The following is a 21,792-nucleotide window of genomic DNA, read 5'->3' on the forward strand; positions in this document are numbered from 1 at the left end:
TTTCTTTTTGGGTTTTTCTGCATGTGACGATGAGCGTTGCGTGACCAAGGAAAATCATTACTTTATTTTCTCGGGAAAATCTTGCAGCAGGGCAGGGCATGGAAACGGGAGAAAAAACCCAAAACCAATGTGGGAGCGATGAGGCTTTGGGAATCGAGATTTTCCAGGCCTTTCTGATCCTCTCGTCTTTTTCTTTCTCTGACCGCCCGCCCTCGTTTCCATCTGATTCGCCACCTTTTAATGGTCCATTGATTTGATTCGGTTCCCATCCCCTGTTTTGGAATCTTCAGATAGAAAAGCCATTTTCCTTTTCCGCTCAACTTATAGTTCGTGGAAAATTTGTCAAATCATCAGGGAAATCGATTATTGCCGAAGCATACAAACATTAGAGGGGCAATTCTTTGGAGATGGGTTCTTGTGTTTTTTTTTTTCCCCCATTTTGCTAAACTACGCCATCCAGGTTCACTTCTCGGAAGCTCTCGTGCTCCATCGAGAATGTACCCAACAGATGTCGAGCTCTTGCGACGAGTGCCGAACGTCGACCGGCGATTCGAGCTTGTTCGAGAGCTCATGCAGTTTTTCTCGATACCCAATTCACAATTGCGCATCCATATGACGATATTTCGAAGTCAAACTCGAACTCCAGATCGAAACAAGTACGCACCAGTGAGATTCCCGCCGTCCCGTACAATCGCATCCTCTTTTTCTCTCTTTTTTTTAAAACTCTACCAGGCCAAAAGAACGGGAAATGAGAAGAATGGTTTTTGGGGGGTGGTGACTCGAATCTCGAGAGCGATAGGTGGTCAAGATCTAAAGAGAAACAGACGAAGCGCGAATCTGGTCTGGCTATTTGAAGCAGCCATGTGCGGGAAATTAATGTGGGGGAGGAGATTCAGCCTTTCCCCCCCTCCAGCTTAGATGACGACGGTGGGCATGAACACTAGCTATTGTTATTTCGAAATATCGTAGAACCATATGGCCCTAGGGAGTTAGGTGATGGGTTCCTGTCACGACCCCGATTTCCCATTATGTTCCTTTGGCCTTGTCGTCTCGGGAACAAGCTTTGTTTTCTAATAACCGACCCTAATAATGCAAAGAAAGGGTTGGCATTCTATGCTAGCTGAAGCATCCGGCCCTAGGGTTCATTGAAGCAGCCTCGAAGTACTTCGCGTCGGGGACTCTTCGAGCGCGCGGTTAATCTCGGCGAAAGAGCGAGTTCAATCGTAGAGTGAGTGTGTGTGTTGAACACTTTCCCAAGTTTTAGATTGAGAAAGGCTGATGTTGCTGTCATTAATCCACCATAAAAGTAACAGCTTGTTCTGGGTCACAAACTAAACAAGGTAAAGATATTAGTTGCGATGTCCATTTTTTCAAGAAATTTAGGCCCACAACATATTACTCTCAGAGTCATTCATAGACTATTATGCTGGCAATTTTTATTTTTATTTTAAATTTTATGTGTAAGCGAGGTGCACGTCGATGCCCGTGATTAATTTGCTTTTAATTCAACTCGTTGTCACTCGCGGGGAGCAATTACATCGGGAGAACTGCACCGTTCCATTCAGTAAAATAGCCTGAACATGCGTCCATGGAGACGAGAGCAGAGTTTACCACGAAAGATTTTTGAATTCGCTGTCCACGCGAAATGAGCAATTATTTGATTTCCAAAGCATCGATTGCATATCGCAAACGAAATTGTCGACACATCATAAAAGTTGGAATTTTCCCCATATTTATAGTTGCTCAATAAGTACCTGCAATTTTTCAAAAGATCTGCTGCTAGGTCAACTGTGGAGGATGAACATAATCCCGACATTATTGAGTTCCCTCTTAATGTTTTTGGGCTCGACGCCGACGGTGGACGATATAATTTCACGAATATTTCGAAAAAGAAAGAAGAAGAAGAGGAAAGAAAACGGGTCAGACCATCATAAATTCGGAGCTCGTAAGTACCCGACATTGCATCATCACCCCGAGAAAAGTCGAAGCGATATGGTCAAGTACGGAATTCTGGCCCCGCCCAACTTCTTTCCTGATTGGGCAGAAAGTCGGAAGAATTTTGACTGCGTCCCACCCAAATTAAAACAAATGTAACTTTTTCTTTTCTTTTTTACTGTAATTTATTTTTTATAAACATTTTTTTAAAGTAATCATTCTTGTTATCTATATAAATAAATAAATAATACTTTCGTTGTTCACGAGATGTCTTATCGATAATAAAAATATTTTGTATCTAATTACTACAAATAATACATACTATATTTTTTTGAAAATATTTTTGAATCATTAATTTTTCACAAAATATACATGTAATAAGGATATTATTGATTTCTCAGCTAAAACGACATTGCAAAAAAAGAAAATCGACGAAAAATCCACAACCAAGAAGCCAAATGAAGTTAATAGGTATGCGACCTTGCTAGTAAAAGGATTTGAGGATTGAGAATTTAGTGCCATAGGTGGAGAGTTTCGACTCTCACACTCTGTAAAAGAAGCAGAACAAAAGTAAACAAGAAATGAGTTACGAATAAGCACCCAAAAAAAAAAAAGACCATAAAAATTGAAGTGCAATCCGGACCGTACACCTATCACGGGTGAATGTGGGGCCCGTTTCGCTCCTGTCCGTCCAGAAGATGGGAACCCATCCAAATGCAGGAGTTTTACGCAATTTTCCAAATCTAACTAAGCAAATTACAAAAAAAATTGCAAAAATCCAGCCGAGCTGGTTTGACCCCCTCGTGCGAATGGTTTTCAAAACGTCGAGGTTCGTCCGCTGCAAATTCAAATTAAGTAGAAGAATGAAAAAGTAAATATCTCGGCTACTGTCTGTTCTTTCTCGTTTCTTTTCGTTAGCAAACAAGGTCTCTTTTTTTTTTTTTTTGGAATTTCTCGTAGTTGCTATCTTGAGAGCGATGTTGAATCGAATAGGTTCTTTTCGATCGATGAACGCGAATTAATTTGTTCAAATCCCGCTTGCAAACTGTCTGGACCAAGGCCATCCGTAGAGACCGAATGTCCGAATTTAATGGGTTTACGAGCTTCGCGGGATATCCCAAGGACTTCTAAGGCAGGCCGGGCGTCTAAAGCTCATGCCCCGGAGTTTACCAAGATAAGGAAACTGAACTTGAATTATTGCATGCAAATCCTTACGCAGAGGAAATTTCGTATTTCTTTCTCGCGTTTTTTTTTATTTTGTGAAGTTTTTTGATATTTTTCACTCGAATCTTCGTCTAAATTAGCCAAGACCCTCGAGTTATTCTCATCGGAGGTTGAAGTTGCAGAGAGACCCTGCTCTTGTCCTCGGCATTAAATTCTGCGGAAGTTTGAAGAACCGACCCAGACCAGAAGTCGAGCACACACCAGAGAACAGAGATCACAAAAAAACCACCGAGACTGAATTGATACGAGTTACTCTCATCGATTTCTCTCACTTATATGTTTTCTTCATTGATTTCAGGGTGCCGGTGGACGCCTTCTGCCATTCCTGAATCGTCTGTCTCTGTTCAAGTCCGTTTTGAGGCCGAGAAATCCGAAGAGGTCGCATCTTCCTTCGAAGCTTCTTCGCTGGCGCCAATCACCCGTGAATGACGCCTCTGAGACCGCGGTTATCTGTTCCATAGCCATTAGTTGCCAGAGACTGCATCTCCAAGTTGTGTACATCATTGCTCTGTTTTATTAAGCTGAGTCCTAAAGTTGTAATTGAAGCTTGAGTGAAAATCGAGTACTGCTTAGGGATTAAATAGTTGTCCAAGCATACTTTGATGTCACTGAATCCGTCTGGATCGGAATTAGTGCTTCGATGATGCTTCAGTGCTGTGTTTGTACCGATTAGCAAGTGTTCGTGAAAATGCCCGACTGAGATCGCACACATATTTGTGAAAATGCCTGATCAGTAAGTGTTTGTATGGATCACGTGGTGGGGGCTGATCATTGGTGGAGTAAGACATGCTTAGCCCTCTGTATGAAGCTCCTAAATGCCATTCTCCGGCTAAATGTTCACGTGAGGGGACCCCCCAGAATGAATCCAAGCCGTCCAGATGCGCGATGTCAATTTGGGTACGGCAAGTACTTAGCCGGAGATGCGATCCGAAGAAATTATTTGAAAGGGGAAGTCGGCCCCTCTTTCTCGGCGGACCATCCGATCCAGAAAAACGGGTCCAACTTCGTTTTGAATTATTTTGGGACAATTTTATTTCCACTCCCATTTTGACTAAGACGCTCTTTTTTGCTAGTTAACTTACTAAAATACCATACTCTTTTTTCAATTAAACATTTCTTTTTCTATTAGGCTAATCCACGGATCTACCTTTATTTTTAGTCGATCTTGATAAAAATGGAAAAGAAAAATTGATCACAAAATGGAAAAGATTAATTTGTTAAAAGAATAATAAAATGTCGAACATATTTGTATTGAGATGTGTATTAACAAAAGATAAACACATAAAGGAAAAAAACATGAAATTCCGTGCTTTTCAACTCTTGATATAAATTTGACCAAAAAAAAAAAAGAACTCTTTATACAAAGAAAGGAATTAATATTGATTGTAAATTCAATTGCATAGCAAGTGGATCAACTTACATGAGTTTGAAAATGGAGAATGTGTAAACAAATTTTCAACCCTATCTTGCAATTCATATTAAAATGTGAAAAAAAAAGCACGAATAAGCTATAATTATAGTGGATTTCAAATTTCAACTTTGTAATAAAGTTTCCCTCTAACTATTTTATAAAAATTATTTGATAGTTAGTTGTATGTTCATATGTCGTTATAACTATAAATTTCTAACATTTTATATACCTTCTTTAATTAAAAGCATGAGATCATAAATTAAGAATAACAAACTTCTCTAAGAAAATTGATAACATGATGTAGTATAGAATGGTATTTTATCGGGCGTAATTTGACATAATTTGATATCTAAAAGGGAAAGTATAAATAAAGGCAATTATGTTGGTTAGGTTGATAAAAAAAGAAACAATACTTTGAAGAAAGCGAAGGGTATTTCGGTCTATTGATTGAAAAGAGAAGTACCTTAGCCAAAATAGGGGTGGAAATAGCGCCGCCCTTATTTTGTCCCCGAAGAGATTATGCGTTTCGTGCCTATCCTCATTTTCTCGCTCCGTTTATTTCCACTAAAATTAACTAACTTAAATTTTATTTTCCTAAAAAAATCACTTGTATGGCTCGTAAGAATTGATAAATAAAATGTATGTCTACATAATTATGTAGAAATTAATTGTTATGGATCCAAAAAATATTTTTCTTTGCCTAATAATTTCCGGTAATACAATTGACCATCTTTGGGAAATATTTGTGAAATTAGTCAATTTTCACAAAATAAAGGGATCTTCAATTTTTATCCCGATTGTTTATAAGAACATGACTCGGTTTGTGAAACTTAAGAGAATTAAGTGTACCATATGCTTTATTATGATATAATTCGAGAATAAGAATGCAAATCATTTTTCAGGTTCAGGTAAAATGTTAAATCTCTCGATGGGGATGTTGAAAAGGGGGAAAACATTTAACATTTCACAAATAATCGGGAATGCAGGCATAACAATTTGCTAAGGATGTCAATACTGAAATTCTATTGATACAAAAAAAAAATCACGAAGTTTCCATTGATACAAGACACTCAAATGGATGTATGTGCGATGTGCATTGAGACTTCGACCTCTTTACATATTCCTTCTTCGCGAGGAAAAGATCACGACCAAAGGTAAAGATTGCATAATTCGACTTAAGACCGTCACATTTGATAATAGTAGCTAAAAAATTTGACATGACTTCAATCATTCTTTATTAATAATAAATTAAGACATGTTAATCATTTTGATTTAAATTAATGAGATCATGTCGTTCCGTATTATTTCGAATTAATCATTTTAATTTAAATTAGGAAGATCGTGTCGTTTCGAAATTCTGACGGCGAAATTACCGTCGCATACCCGAGAAATTGTCACCTCCAATTCTACGAAAACACAAACGTTCGTACTAGAATCTAGCCCCAACGGTCCCAAGTGTCCTTTGGTCCCCATCGTTATACCAAAAAAAAAAAACAATTTATGACGTCAGCAGCAACCGTTCTGCGTCGTCCGTCCTCTTGCGGCAGGTGATGGAGACGAGAGAGAGAGAGAGAGAGAAAGAGCTGTGGGGGGCAAAAAAGTCATCGAGAAAAAAGAATTCAAAGAGCCAATAAGGGATCTCCACGTGTCGGAATGGGGGCTCCACGTGGACGAGCGAGCAGGCAGAGGGACAGATCACATGCATTCGCATCCCCCAATCCCATCATCCGCTGCAATTGCATCAGTCACGTGAGGATGACTGCATGGTGAAGACACGTCAGCCTCACCTGTCCCTCGTTGACGTGATAATGATTAGGTTTCCCACTGCGAGAGGACACATCAATATCAGCCGTCGGTTCAATCGTGCGATTTTACAAAAGAAACGATATGAGCGGTCGCGATTGATCGGAATGCGCGAAAATATGTAAACGGAAATCATTTCCATTATCCACGAAAATATTTAAATATAATTATTTGTTGATATCGAAAATATTTTTTATTGACTAATTATCACCAACAATATAAGCGATGATTTTAAAAATATATATATTTTACAAATCATTCATTTTTTACAAAATAAACGGAGTTTAGATATTATCTTTTTTCCTCTCTCAAGGGCATAGCTAATGATTCTTTCGACCACAAAAATTATCAAACAATCGATAGCAGGTATATGTTTGATTAATTTGTGACCTAACTCAACCATTCAAGCAAAGCGAGTTTGCTCGAGATTATTTTTTATAAAAAAAAAAGGTCTAGTACAAATGTGTGGTGGTGTAAATCCGATTTGCGGGCATGTCGAAAAGATAAGTTGATGAGGGACAGATAATGTGCCTAGCGCTCCAACTTTAGTCTATTCGAGAGCGAGTGAGAGAGATTGCTCTACGAGTCTACACTCAAGCGAAAAGTGCGAGAATAAGACTTTGATAAAGTTGTGAGTCCTACAAGAACCTAATTAAAGATGATTGTACATAATTTGGAATTGACATTACACGAAATCGATTACATCGGATCGAAACGACGTGAAAAGAAAACGACAAAGGAATTGAAATTGTGCAAGGAAAGGATTTCTACTCGTGGCACGATCCCTTCACTTCCCTTAACTTGCACATAACTCCGAGCTACTTCACAACAATTTACAACAATCCAACTCCTTCTTCCTTTTACTTTAACCTACTCCACATCGCAATTTTGCTTTACTCGATCTTTGGGTTTTATCTCTTTTGCAATGAAAGACGCAAATTTAGGATTATAATACTATGTTGGAAATTGAAAAGCCCAACCAAAAAATCGGTAACCCATTAGATAGAGGGAGACTCTGTGCGCATTGAAAACCTATAAAATCGCCAATTAGAGTATTTCCACAGTAGATCAAATCTTCCACTCATGATTTAAAATCTTTACGTGATTGGATAACTATTCGTTATCCAATATGCAAATCGCCTCGTGATTTAGGCTTATCTCATTGTCAAAAGTCAATGTTTGGCGGTCAATTATTTTCTGCATGTAAGCTTTGGGAGCATTTTGGCAACAATCGTGGAAGCCAGGTAATTGAGTTGATTTGGTACAATATTCTTAGACAATTATAAAAAAAAAGTCTTAAATTTATTATACTAATGCCAATTCATTCCCAAAATTTTAAACTTACAAAATTTGATCCTAAACCTTTTGACGGTTTGTCAACATAGTCATTCCGACTAATTTTTTGTTTAGAAATTGTTTCGTGTCAACTGTCCTATGTGACACGGTCGGCGTTAACGTGGACAATTATGAAAAATTTAGGACTGAATTAGCATCCGTGTGATAGATTATTGTAAGGACTCCACCTCAGTTTGATGAAGTCGACAAGTCAAAATTCAAAGTACCCACCTATAGCCAAATTGAGTTTCAAAGTCGAATTATAGTAACGAGATTCTCAGACTTTGGGCCCACATTCAACCCAATTTTGGGCTTGGGCCCCTTTGAAATTGCTGGGTCTCAATCCACCTCTTTTTTTTTTTTTTCCAAACAGATTTTCGTTTCGGTCCACCTCTTTGATAAATTGGAGCCATCGATTTAATCAATGCCATCTGGAAAAAAACATGTTAAATAAAGGGCAAACCTCAAAAAGAACACACACAAGTTTTGCCCACCGGGAAAAAGTTTAGGCAAAACTGGTATGGCACTAGGCTTGATTAGCTGTGGCGTTTCATAGAAACAGAATTAGTAGATAAAACAAACCCATAGTGATCTCTCAGAGCAAACAAACGAAGTAGATTAATCCCAATTAAGAAGAATCATAAATAACGATCTTTTCTAGCAAAACCATGCCGTTTGGCTTTCGCTGAAGTGCCCGCGAAGCCCTTTTCGCTCCAGCTAACCATGTCCTTTTGTATATGTCGGTACCATTAGCCGTGCTGTGCGTCACATTAGCATGCATGACGAGAAAACTTAATCGCAGGGACTTCGAATCTTTCGGGGACAAAGTTCCCGACTTTCTTTCGTTCAATTTGAAGAGTCTCGAGATGTCTTTGTCCATTGATTCACGGATTTTATTTTTTTTTTTTTGAGATTTGCCCTCGATGTCCGACAAACACGTAACTGTACCGGTAGAGATGGTTTGGAAAGTTCATGAAAGTTACACTAAACCCCATTACATAGCAGGACTATTCCCAGATCATACATAACATATTCTACCGTACCAAAGAAGACTATGAACGTGCATGTTAAAAGGGCCAGGTGAGTATTATCATCCTTCCTGCCTGATACAATATAGTCCAAAGATCAGGACAGCGACCTACACTACCTTCCCAACCTTCGTTCAAAGCTCCAATCGACCTCCTGTCATGGTCAAAGTCAACTCTCTCTCTCCCCCCCCTCTCTCTCTCCTCTGTAACAGCTGCTGTCTGTATGCAGATCGCTTGAAAAAGTTCTGAAGGCATCACGTTAACAGCTAGCTCGTCTTTTGGCAGGAGACCAGGTTTTATTGTAATGAAGTGGGGGGGGCGATGGTCCCCCCTCCACGAACGGTGGTTGCTTGGCCTCGGAGGCATTCGCGGGTCAAAATAGAGACGAGCATCTTCTCCTTTGACATGCACAGGTTTCTTCCAGGGTGTAGCCTCGGCTTGTCTACGGCAGCTGAGGTGGTCTGGTCCGACGCAGAGTCCGCCAACGTTACAGAATTTGTGCTGGTCTGTTTATCTTCTTTTTCTGAGTGTTTTCGCATGAATTTTTTTTTTTTTTTAGTGTGGTTGGCTTAACCTAGTGACTTAAGACAGCCGTTTTTATTATTATCGGAATCGATCGGTGGTGCCCATGCGAGTCTAGAGAGTACTTATCTATTTGGCGGATCTGTGTCGCTATCCCTTCATAGAACCACTATAATTTTAGCGACGCCCAAGAACGACGATAGAAAATGACACAAATAGTTATTGAATTATGATCCAATATGTAATGTACTCTCCAAACTTTTAATGCGGTCTCCGATCTATAATCCAACGTGCAATATCATCCCTAAATTTTTAATTGTTCAATGTGGTATCCGAACTTTTTGTATATGTTTAATGTAGTCATTGGACTATGTGAAAATGTTCAATGTAGTCCTTTCATTAATTCAATTTCAAGGACAATAATGAACATTTTCATATAATCTAAAGACTAAATTGAAAATTGAGAAAATTACCAAAAAAGTCCTAAAACTATTGTAATTATGCCAATTTAGTCATAAACTTCTTCCTTTTTTTTATTTAGTGTTAAATCTTTTGTAATTATGTTTATTCAGTTCATCGGGCCAATTTTGGTGGGCCGACTGGGGACATAACATGTCAATATATTTATGAATTTATGAATTTTTTCCTTTTCCTTTTTTTTTCTCTAGCGATCGGCCCGAGGAAGAAGAAGGGGAAAAAAAAATAAAAATAAAAAGAATATAAAAGGAAAAAAACATAAATATTAAAAAATTAGTTGTCAAACGGCCGGCATCCACGTTACGCCTGATTTGAATGGAATAAATTGTCAAAATTGAAAAAAGCTTGTGATTGAATTTGCAAAAAAAAAAAAAAGTTTAAGATTGAATTGACACAATTGCAATAGGTTTATAACTTTTTCGGTAATTTTTTCATTGAAAATTTACCAAACATTCAAAAATCATATTGAATAAATTAGAGGTTCGGGGACAACATTGCACATTGGACTAAAGTTCGGATACCACATCAAACAAATTAAAATTTCAGAGATGACACCGCACATTAGGCTAAAATTTAGGGACTAATTGTGTAATTATCCATTTTTTGAATTGATAATTGAATATTACTCTTTCAAAAGGCTCGTTTCCTAAAATATACACCCAAACTTTATGTCCAATCTAAATTTTTCCCGAACTCTTTTTGCCTAAAAACAAATCTCAAAGTTTCACCGAATACCAAATTTGGCCATGTGTAAAAAATTGCCACTAGTTTCTTTAAAATTATCTATATCAGGAGACTACGCTATCTCATATGAAGGTGAATATGTTGATGAAGATATGAGTTTCGATAATGAACTTCCAAATGACTCCAATGTTGATAATTTCAAACTAGCAGTAATTTTTTAAAGCGTGGGAAGATTTGTAACTAAAACGAAAGTTGGAAATATTTTTTAGACCAAAAAAAAAATTCAAAGCAAAATTGAGATTAAGCCTAAAATTTGAGGTTTTCTAGGGAATCAAACCCTCTTACAAACAAATCGAGACTCTAAGTGAGGTTAACTAGGTCCATGTCCTCGGACCACTAAAACTTTTCTATCCATCTTTTACAAATTACTTATTGTATTATGTTGGACCTTAGAGCACATTGTATCTACACCTTCCGACTCGATTAGTTCTCAAATTTAAAAGCGAACCACCTCGCTTCATCCTTAACTAAGGCGACGACCGTGATCCTAGGATTACTCTAAGAAAGTTATGCCACGATACCTATACGAGATCTACCGCATTCAAATCAAACGGTTTTATCTTGCTTAGCTTTGGCTTTTATGAAATTTTGATGTCGCCTCCGTTCGATCCAAGATTTTGGCGTCTGCGTAGCCTCCGAGACGTGTACTGTTTCCCGGTCCATCGTCCTTCCTTCCTTCCTTCCTTCAATCAATTATCGTTCCGCCAAAAGGTAACATCAAGAACACCAAATACCCATGGGCCCCACTAGAGGCATTTTGAGATTGATTTGATCGAGCGGAGAGAGAGAGAGAGAGAGAGAGAGGCAATGTGTGAGACCAGAGAAGAAATGAATGAATTTTACAATTTCGGGTTAGCCAGGGTTTGTCTTGTCTGGTAATGTTCCTTTAAAATAGGAATAAGTATACTGAAAATCCAAAAACTTATTCCATAAGAACAATTAGATCCTAAAATTTACAAAAAGTATAATTAAATCGTGAAAAACTTATTCCATAAGACCAATTAGATCCTAAAATTTACAAAAAGTATAATTAAATCGTGAAACTGATTAAAAAGAGCAAAGCAAAGCATTTTTCGTTAGTCTAATTGAACGAAGTTAACGGAATGACTCAATTACACTAATTTGATAAGTTTAAAGATTCGATCGCATCCTTTGTAAGTTTAAAGGCTCAATTGTATTTTCGTGATAAATTTTCTAGCTCACTTTACCTTTTAAAATATTTGTCAATATCACACATGGTTAATACCCTTGGTAGAATGGTTGATATCATCTAGTTTGGGGGCCCTAGATCTCCCACTCAACCGGGAAATTATCAAAAAAGTTTTAAACTTATTGCACTTGTGCTAATTTAGTCCTAAATCTTTCAATTATGCCAATTTAGTCCTAAACCTTTTGACAACAAACTAATTTAGTCCTAAACCTTTCAATCATGCTAATTTAGTCATAAACCTTTTAAAATTTTGCCAATTTAGTCTTAAATCTTTTGAAATTTTGCCATTTTAGTCCTAATCCTATTATTTGAGTAATTTATCGAAAGGACTAAAATGATAATTCGTGAAAAAGTTTAGGAGTAATTTGGTAAATCATTAAAATATTTATGATTAAATTGGCATAATTGAAAGGTTTAGGACCGAATTGGCAAGTTATCAAAATATTTAGCACTAAATTGACACAATTATAATAGATTTAAGACTTTGTGGATAATTTTCCCTCCACTCAACAAAATGCACATGTTCTCCTTAAGAAGATGCAAGTCGGTTCAGATTGGTTCCGATTGATAATCGATACATCAATTGGGGACTCAAATCGATCTTGGTCGATTCTCAATCTTACCTATGGGTGAACCGATGAATCAATCTTGAATCGGTTAGCCAAGGCCAGTTTGGTTTAAGATCTTTGATTAAATTGGGATCAATTCAACAATCGATCCAGAACGGTTACGATCAATAATTGATACCTCAATCGGGGACTCAAATCGGTATTGGTCGGTTTCCAAATTTCTTAACTATGGGTGAACCGACCCGACATTGAATCGGTTGGTCCAGGTTGGTTTGATTTTGGACCCCATATCGAGCCGGGATCAATGTTCATCCTTAATGTGTGATAAAAACTTGTTAGTGTACACTTATTGTGGATCCCTGTTAGGTTAGTTTGAAACTCGGAATAACTAGACCTAGTTGCATACCACAAAAGGTAAAGGAAGCTTCTTCCATATGGCCTAGGAAGTGTCTTCGATATATAAATTAGGCCTAGGCTGAACTTTTTTTGGAGGTTGCCACCATTCTTGGGGTTGATGCAGCAAGGCTAGCTAATCGCACGCAGCGAGCTCAAAGACCCCGGTCCCATAAAATCTCACATTATGGATCGAAGATGTTCTATAAGTTGGATACATGTGCAATTTCAATCCTCTTGATCTTTTTTTTCCCCTCGAAGAAATCGAAAACGAATTACTAATGTTTTTAGCTGGTGGAAAGGAAAATTTCTTCGTTCTCTCCCTCTCTACTATTTCTTGAAACCTTATCTTAGACATACCACGATGTACAATTCAATGTACCTTTATTTTGAGTCTTGATGTGCTGGAAAGTACATGGAGCTATGGACCCTGTCGTCAAATGGAAAAAAACAACTCCGTATTCTCAACCTCTATAGCTAGTGGTGAGTGAACCGATTGGTTGAGATGTAAAGATATACTTACCCAAGGAGCAATAACATAAACACAATCTTCCAATAAAAATCATGTTGCAAGCACTCAGAAACAAAAAGCCTCTTTGCTTGCTTTTGTAATGGTTCGAGTCCAACATGTGATGTCAACTATGGATCAACCCTGTCCGCACAATTCAGGATGTTTATTTCGAAGGAAACTTCATGATAAACGAAAATATTTTCCAGAAAAAAAAATGTTTTCCCCTTTTTAGGTTTGAAAATTCATATTCCTAACTTTAAGTATGCATGTTATATTTGAATGTAAATTGTTTTCCACCGATCGATCATTTTCAGCAAATCAGACCCGTGAAAGTCCTGAAAACTAATTCGCAAAGACTTTTTTCACTCAAACAAAGACACCCTTTAGTGGAAAAATGGGATTGTTGCGGAGCGCGCATGTGAGCAGCTTAACACCAATTTAGCCCACAATGAAGACTCCTAGATAGATAGTGTAGGGAGATCATGGTCCATGAGACCCTCCATTTGTTTCACACGTTAAGCTCACTAGTTTAATCAGTGTGTTAAAGTTAATCTCAACTTTATTGTCCCCTCAATCGAAGACCAGAAGGACAGACAGAGAGCCCAAGAAAGGTTTCATGTTAACTGCAAACATGATCAAATCACAGTCCACTTCAAAATGATCATGAGAAAGCTTTCATTAATTTCTCCCCCTTGTTTATTAGTTGTCTGGATCTACATAGAGCCGGCCAAATCCCTCTTCAAGCTATCCGAGGAGCAGAACATGATGATTTCTAACCACTTTGCAAAACAAACAAAAAAATCACAGAGGGTGGTCATGTCCCAGATGAGGCAAAAGGACCAAATTGGCCAAGGTATGCTATTCTGACAAAGGGTAACTTGGTAATGTGGGGGGTGTGCTGTATTAAAAAGCTCTTCTTACAAGTTTTGGACTGGCCTTCACATGGCAAGGGAAGTACCCTCATGTGGGCACATGCATGGGGACTCCTATCATTCATGTTGTACTCACTCCAAGCAAAAGAAGACTCATAAACTTCAAAAGGGCAATCTCCATTGACTGATTCTGTGCTTACTTAACAATTGTTTTGTCTAGTTTAAAGTGCAACCCCACACATTTTTTCCTCCATATTCGTGACTCCTCTCCTGATCGAAACATTTTTCCCCCTTTCTTTTCTAAATCCGAACCCCGTGATTAATTTCTCGGTATCTCGATCCTTAACTACCATAGCATGTTGAAAATCGGGATTTTCTTTTAATGACATACGTGAGGACATTTCAATGGGCTTCTGTCTTCAAGAATGGAATGAATTGGAAGCTAATGAACTGTTTCGTTTCGCCTATGTATGTGCTTATAAATGAGTGAGTGAAAGCGGTGAAATGGAGATTTTTTTCTAGATCAATCGAAAAGAAAGGTTCTGAAAGACCTAGGGCTCGACGTGGCAATTGAACTTGGGAGTGTTTTTTTAGGCACTCATGATGTCCATGTGCTGTTCCAGCATTCTAACACAATCATAGCTCCCTTGTCTAATGAAAAAAAAGGGGTAGCCCCCTCAGTTTCTCACCATCCAAAACATGCATCTGCCTAACAAAAACAAGACAAAAGGTTAAACAGTGACAACGAAAGAGAAAGCATCATCTCCTTCCCCCTTATATATCAGCAGTGCTGTCTTGTGCACTTGGTCTCTAAAAACATCATCATCTCTTTGCCATCTCTCTCTCTCTCTACACCCAACAGCTATGGTGTCCTTAGAAACTGGTCATCCACCTCCCAGAGCCAGTGATGCTGCAGCCTCAAGCCCCAGGATCTCATTCTCTGCTGAGTTCCTGGACGAAAAGAGCTTCATCTCCATCAGCCCCAAAGCGCACCGCGAGAAAGAGCGTGAGATGGACATCGACAAAGCTGAGTTCGAGTTCCTCTCCACTGACGTGAGCCTCGACTCGATGCTCTCCGCCGATGAGCTCTTCTGCGAGGGGAAGCTGCTGCCCTTTTGGCAAATGCAGCAGTCCGAGAGGCTGAACAAGATCAGCCTCGGTACCAAGGACGGTGACGGTGGCAGCGGCGACGAGGAACGTCGCGGCGAAGCGGCTAAGGACAACAAGGAACAAAGCAAGGCGAATTGGTTCTTGGACGACGACCCGTCCCCGAGGCCGCCCAAGTGCACCGTCTTGTGGAAGGAGCTGCTGAGGTTGAAGAAGCAGCGAGCCAACTCCTCGCTGTCGCCGTCGTCCTCGTCTTCGTCAACGTCGTCCTCTTCGAACTCAATGGCCGATGCGGCTGCCAAAGACGAGAAGAAGGAGGCAGCGGCCACTCGGACTGGGGAGAAGCAAGCGAAGAGGATAAGGAAAGGGCTGGAGAGGACGAGGTCGGCGAGCATCAGGATCAGGCCAATGGTCAACGTGCCGATCTGCACGCCGGCGAAGAGCAGCACATTGCCGCCTTTGTTTCCCTTAAAGAAAGGGAGATTAGATAGGTGAAGAGCCGAAGACGAAGATGAGGAGGAACTCGGTATTGTCAAATGTAGAGAGAATTAATGTCAATAAGTTTATCGTTCAACCCTTTTCTTTTCTAGTCCTATCATTTCTGAAGCCGTTTGTTTCGAAGTCTTTTCTGTGTTGCTTCCTCGCATCCGATGATTTTTGAGTGTAGATGCCGACTTTTCTGCTCAACGAACCGGTTGCATCCTTTCCTTCTCGTCTTGTGACGATATATTTTGGTGCATGACTGTGTTTCTGAATTGGAAATTGCTGAAATTCGGGCAAAAAATATACACGGAAACACCAAAAATAAAGCATTCCCCAGATCCTAGAATGCACCTTCAAAGTCATCAGATAAGAAGTTTTCCATAATGCAGATGAAAATGACTTGTGCAAATCATGCAGGTTGCACAGTTGCCAGGTACAGTAGAAAGGGATTGCACTTGCCTTGACCAGTACCATGTGGACCAAGGAAAGCACATATAATTGAATCAGGTGAACGATCCATGTCCCATGGGTCCGCTCGATCCGAACGTTACTTTTCCGGCGAGCCCACCCGACAGGGAAAACTCTACTGGGAAGAGTCTGCGACTTGAAAATGTGTGGAATCCTATCTCGGAAAAACTTTAAGGAACACTTGATTAGTCAGCAGGTTCAACTTAAGAAGAAGGGCATGCTGTCGTACCTGGAATGGTCGATAAACTCGAGTTAGATTCCTCTTTACCGAAACAAGAAGATAGGTTGGAAAAGAGAGAAGAACTCATTAGCATGTAGCGAGGTAAACGAACCTGAAGATGAATTCGGTGGGCGGGAACCTAAAGCGATGAGGAATATGCAGGAGTTCTTCGAAGGAAGAAGTTTCGAGACTTTAGGCAAGTACCGCGACCCAAAAAAGAAAGTTGGCTGCTATGCAATGGACTTACTTAAACAAGTTTTCTATTTCCGTGAGTAACAAGACTAGATGCGAACATTCAGAAACCAGAAGTTAGGTAAAAGCAGATTTCAAGCTGCACCGTTACGCCACGCAAACCAAGAGCTTGAGATCGAACCTGGTCAGAAATTTTTATGTGTTATCTACGACTCTTTGAATCTTTTGTCGGATGTTAGCTTCAGATTTGGCCCTTTCGCGAGTTGATTTGAAAGGGATGCGATGGTGACGCAGCATAACAGAATGAGCAATGGCACAACCCAATTACTACGCAAAACCTGAAGCAAGGGCAAATGTTGAAAGTAAATTCAATCCAGAAACAAGCAAGAAGTTACCTCCTAGGATGCCAAGTTCCTACTAGAGTCAGAATTTCAATTGACCTGACAAATGGCACTGAAGTACCAAGGCATCATTTAGTGAAAAACAATAAGACACGAGTTCTGCTGCCTTGTAAAAGCAGAATTTCATCAAACAAACTCAGCTGAACTGAAATTATGTTGTCCGGCAAGATCAACATTGTTGTAGCAAGGTTCGTATTAGACATGAATGCTCATGATACAGACACATGGATGAAAAACAAAAGAATAAATCATTTTCAGAAGATTTGCCTATACATAACATACAGTATGGGAGCCTTACACAACCAGACCAAGTGAATAAAAGAATGCACTGAGGATGAACCAACTATGTTCAGTTTACAAAGAGAGTGGCACTTGAATCGCTAGAAGAGCCCATACAGCTCTAGACCCAAATGAAGCAACTCTTCCATTCCGCAACTCATAGATGAACCAGAAAAGCTTCAAGTAAAGATCCCATGAGTAACATGATCTACTTGTCCAATAACACTGACCATCTTGCTTCCACTTTTGCGCATTCAGCTACAGTCTTGTCATTATCGTGGGGGTGGTGCAGACATCAAACCGTTGCCATAAACCCTAAAAAGAAACATAACATTAGACCTAATAGGACATTGAATTATAGGACAAAAAACATTCGCATTGAACGACCACTTACTTGAGAGTCAATCTGGGCTTATTAAGGAGACTGCTTGGAACTTGACCAGTCAAATTATTGTTTTGCAAGAAACTGAAAGACAACAAGCACAAGACACAAGATTCATACACTGCAAGTTACATCAAAATCTTAGCAGAAGATGATGCATATGTGATTGATTGAACCAATTCCATTATGTCTCCAAGTGTTTTTTCACTTAATGGCTTCGCCTGGGTCCTCAGAAAAGTCTTGAAAATTAAATTGAAAACAGTACCCCAGGTAAATTACTATCAGGAAACAGTCCAAAGCCATCGTGTTTTACATGTTGAAGCACTCATCACAAGCAAACTCATAACATGGAAGTAGGCAATTGCAAATTCCACTAGATAATTGACAATGGGATAGAGAATCCAATAAGCAAGAATAGGTTAGACAAATATCTGCTACATATCCAGAAACTGTTGTTCTGATGTTGGGGGAACATCTATCTGGTACCATATGCTTGTGAGAAGAAAGAGAGGGATCATCTAGATGAATCACTATTGCTCCTTCAGCAATAATCAAATACATTCTTCTAACAAAGAATAGTCTAAGTACTAATAAAAACAGAGTTGTGTTATTGGACAATATTGGTTTTCCATATGTATGCCATCCAACAGACTTATTGAAGAGCCCTGGGTTGGCATGATATTGGCTTCAAAGGAGATTTCTTAACCAAAAAGATAATTGCCTAGATTTCCGTGTAGGGATTGCTGAGCATAAAAAATACACTAACTTCCAATGAAGTAGGGATTGGGTGATTAGTTGATCTAAAATAGTCGCAGAATGCTAAGATTTATGATAGTGAAGGGAACGAAGAAACAGAGAAAATTTCAAAAAGAAAGAGGAGGGGATTGACTGCAGAAATGCATGCATTTAATTGATAGTTGATAGGAGATGGAACTTACAGTTCTCGCAAGCCACTTATGGCTCCAAGTGAGGAGGGAATTGGCCCATTCAACTGATTGTCATTTAAATGCCTACAAGTAAAAATTATCAGATTAGACAGAGGTAAAAAGACCATAAAAAATGTGTCTGTCATTGCTAAAGTTTAGGAGAGAATAATAGGAGGATTATCAAATATAACATGTAGGTCAATGTGCCTTTAAAGAGTAGCAACAAGCAACGACAAACTCCATAACTTACAATATTTCAAGGTTCTTCAATGCACTGAGGTTAGGGATAGGTCCATATAAGCGATTGTTTCCGAGCCAGCTGTTATCAGGGAAGGGTTGTCAGTCAAAGAATTCTTTATTAGCTGACTGAAAGTCTAAATAAATGGGTTGATCAAATCACACTGCATTACATACATGCCAGTCAATGCAGTCATATTAGCAACATAAGGTGACAGTGATCCAGAGAAACCCATACCAGTCAGGTTTCTGCAACCAAAGCATAATCAGACATTAGTACTAAGTAATAAAGGCAGTTTTGGAAAACATAAACAAACCATAACTTCACAATAGATATAGACTCACAAAGTGACCACACGGATCCGGCGGCCTTGAGAGCACGTAACTCCAGTCCAGGAGTACTGCTGAGGTAAACAAGGATCACCACTCCAATCGATAGGATGATTGTGCAAGCTGAGTTTCAATTTTTCCAAAGCAATCACTGAAACAAGAAAGATGTTTTTCAGATGGTGTCAAGAGAAAGAATAAAATAGGAAGAATTCCACCACTTAATATATGACTTTTCAATCTATGAAAGGCCACTTAACAAAGTAGAAATGCTTGCTTATGCAACAATAGTGTCATAAACCTGTCAGGGACTCAGTTAAAAAGGTTCTGCGCATTATGCGGCAGCATCCTTTGAGACAAGCACAGAATATGACCCAGTTGCTAAAGTAAACTGGACATTTTTTCCATTGCACGTCGCCTAACCATTAGTTGTTCTGGGTTCTTTATTTTAACTGAAAAAGATGGCTTTGACATAAGAGGTAATCATGGAGGCAGTAAAGGATTTGTCTACGCCGGCCAAACCGGTGGGCAAAGAATTGGTGTGAAAGTTACACCGAACAAATGGGAAAGAAGCTAAAAACTATACCATCTCTTGTGTGAGTTCTTCCTCCAAGAGGCAGCACCTGAAAAACTTCCCCAGCATTGATAGAAGGACCTAAAGTTGAACCGCTAGTAGGAACCAGATTTATCTTTGTAAGGCCATTAAGACGCCACTGCGAACTAAAAACGACAACGCCATCTGAAGTAACATTCAAGTTGCTGTAATATGGAACGCCATTTACTGTAATATTCTGGATTCTCGAGCCTCCAGCTACTGAATCATGACCATTCGCAAAATATAGAGCAATATAGTATGATGCATTTTGCAGAAGACCCGGAGGCCATTGCAACTCCAGTGGCTGTGATGCGGGCGCAGTCAACTCTGTTTCAAATACTTTCAATGGAGGAAGATTCCAAAATCCAGAAACAGTTAAATTGTTGCTTGTTTTGAAAGATCCGTTTCCTCCAAATGGCTCCCAGAGACGGTCAAATTGATCATCAGGAAATCTGGCAGTTCAATAATTGGCGCATTAGGCAAAAGTCAAGGAAAGGCAAAGGGCATACTAGAGCATAGACTTCGTGTCCTGAATCGAAGACAAAACAATAGCTCATCTCATGCTGTTGCATTTATTAAGCGATCATCCTTTGATGATCTTTTAGTTTCCAAAAGTTCTTTTGATGACGGGAATCCGGAGTAAAGCAAGCCGCAAAAATCATGTCTGACCATATCGTTGCATTACGAAGCATAAGTGGGTAAATATATTAGCTTAGCTCTGTAGACGTGTAGAATGAATCAACACAGTGCACGTATGAGTAATTCGACCAACAATCATGCAAATTAAGAGCCTGGGACCCAATTTGCACTAATAAACACTCCATCTAAGCCCGCCACTTTTCAAGACTGCATCAGCAATTTTCCCCCACAGATAATGATCTCGACGAAAACCATCAATCGGAAGTCATCAACAGCCAGGCATTCCACTCATTTACCTCTAAGGAATTAAGAGCCAAGTACTGTACATACCTAATGGGAGCTCCGCTGTAGCCGAAGCTATTCCTCGCGACCAAACTGAGCGCTGAACTCCCAAAATCCGTTGAATTATACACAGAATCGCTCAATTGAACAAACTCCAGAGCCGAAATGAACGGGTCCGATTCCGTGTAATTATTAGCCCCAAGACAAAAGCTCATGGTCTTGCCCTGAGCCATGAACACCCCTTCGTAATAAGTGGAATCGCCCTCGCTATAATCTCCCGTGGTGTTGACCACGGTCCAGAGAGTTCCGTCCACGATCTGGTCGAAGACCGGCGGGTCGGGGCGGCCGTTGACCCCTCCGTAGAAGTAGGTGCTCCTGACCATGTAATTGGAGCCGCGGGCGACGTCGACCACGTAGCAGAACTTGCGGTGGAGACGGTTGGGGAACGAACGGACGGTGGAGAGCGGGGGGTCCAGGTTAGCCACGGGGAGGCTCCTCGGGGCGCCGGAGGAGACGAACGGCGCGTCCGCCAGCCACCGGAGGCCGTTCACGGTGGCCGAGGCCGCGGCGCCGCAGTCGATCAGGATTCCCGAGGGAGGCTGGAGGGGCTGGGAGAGGGAGGGGGCGAGGAGCGACAGAGCGAGGAGGAGAGAGAGACGGAGGAACAAAAGAGGAGGTGGCCGAGACATGGAGCGTCCGACGAGAGATCAACGTACAGAGGTTAGAGAGAGAGAGAGAGAGAGAGAGAGAGAGAGAGAGGAGCTGCTTCTTCTTCTTCTTCTTCTGGTTCTCCTTCAATGGATGGGGTTGACGATGATCTTGGAGATGGCGGTGGCGTTGATCGAGTAGTGGAGTTGAACTGGTCATTGTTGGTGAGTCGCGCACGAAAGGAATGCCGAATGCGACAGTCTAGAGAGAGAGAGAGAGAGAGAGAGAGCGGAGTTGGGGAAGAGGAAGGAATAATAAATTAAATTATTATTTTTTTTAAAAGTGATTTTGTTCGACGCGGGAAAACATTAAGGCCAGGTCAGCGGGCGGCAGTTGGTGCTGCTTGCTGGGGCTGCCCGCACTATAAGTCGTCCTTCGGGGATGCGCCTAAAATCACATTTTGACTCTCATTCCTTTTTTCGACCGTTGACTAAGAGTTTTACAAAAATAAAATTGAAATCTATACGACGATGAAATTTAAATTTCGTAGTTTCCCATTTGGCTCGTATGCC

At 40.0% G+C, this 21,792-nt stretch overlaps 2 protein-coding genes across 2 annotated transcripts; one reads left to right on the forward strand and one right to left on the reverse strand.

Moving 5' to 3' along the window:
• Positions 1 to 14,799: 14,799 nt before the first annotated feature.
• On the forward strand, positions 14,800 to 15,844 carry LOC115753608. Its single transcript, XM_030692287.2, has one exon. The coding sequence runs from the start codon at positions 14,899 to 14,901 to the stop codon at positions 15,634 to 15,636; it is 738 nt and encodes a 245-aa protein (XP_030548147.2). The 5' UTR covers positions 14,800 to 14,898; the 3' UTR covers positions 15,637 to 15,844.
• A 1,197-nt stretch (positions 15,845 to 17,041) lies between these two features.
• LOC115753603 (putative leucine-rich repeat receptor-like serine/threonine-protein kinase At2g14440) lies at positions 17,042 to 21,492 on the reverse strand. The gene is made up of 8 exons (XM_030692281.2): positions 20,621 to 21,492; positions 19,643 to 20,103; positions 19,075 to 19,210; positions 18,907 to 18,978; positions 18,743 to 18,811; positions 18,505 to 18,576; positions 17,579 to 17,650; positions 17,042 to 17,499 (listed from the first exon to the last, which is right to left on the reverse strand). Exons 1-8 carry the CDS (start codon positions 21,259 to 21,261, stop codon positions 17,457 to 17,459), a joined length of 1,566 nt encoding a protein of 521 aa, XP_030548141.2. The 5' UTR covers positions 21,262 to 21,492; the 3' UTR covers positions 17,042 to 17,456.
• Between the last annotated feature and the right edge of the window lie 300 nt (positions 21,493 to 21,792).

The sequence above is a fragment of the Rhodamnia argentea genome, chromosome 1 (genome assembly GCF_020921035.1).
Source record: "Rhodamnia argentea isolate NSW1041297 chromosome 1, ASM2092103v1, whole genome shotgun sequence".
In the NCBI taxonomy this organism is placed as follows: domain Eukaryota; kingdom Viridiplantae; phylum Streptophyta; class Magnoliopsida; order Myrtales; family Myrtaceae; genus Rhodamnia; species Rhodamnia argentea.

Excerpts from the sequence above, each read along its gene's own strand:
- LOC115753603 (XM_030692281.2), bottom strand. The coding sequence starts at position 21,261 with ATGTCTCGGCCACCTCCTCTTTTGTTCCTCCGTCTCTCTCTCCTCCTC. Across the intron at positions 19,211-19,642 it reads AAGAACTCACACAAGAGATG|TGATTGCTTTGGAAAAATTG; the intron begins GTATAGTTTTTA and ends TTCTTGTTTCAG. Across the intron at positions 18,979-19,074 it reads CGGATCCGTGTGGTCACTTT|AAACCTGACTGGTATGGGTT; the intron begins GTGAGTCTATAT and ends CTTTGGTTGCAG.
- LOC115753608 (XM_030692287.2), top strand. The coding sequence starts at position 14,899 with ATGGTGTCCTTAGAAACTGGTCATCCACCTCCCAGAGCCAGTGATGCT.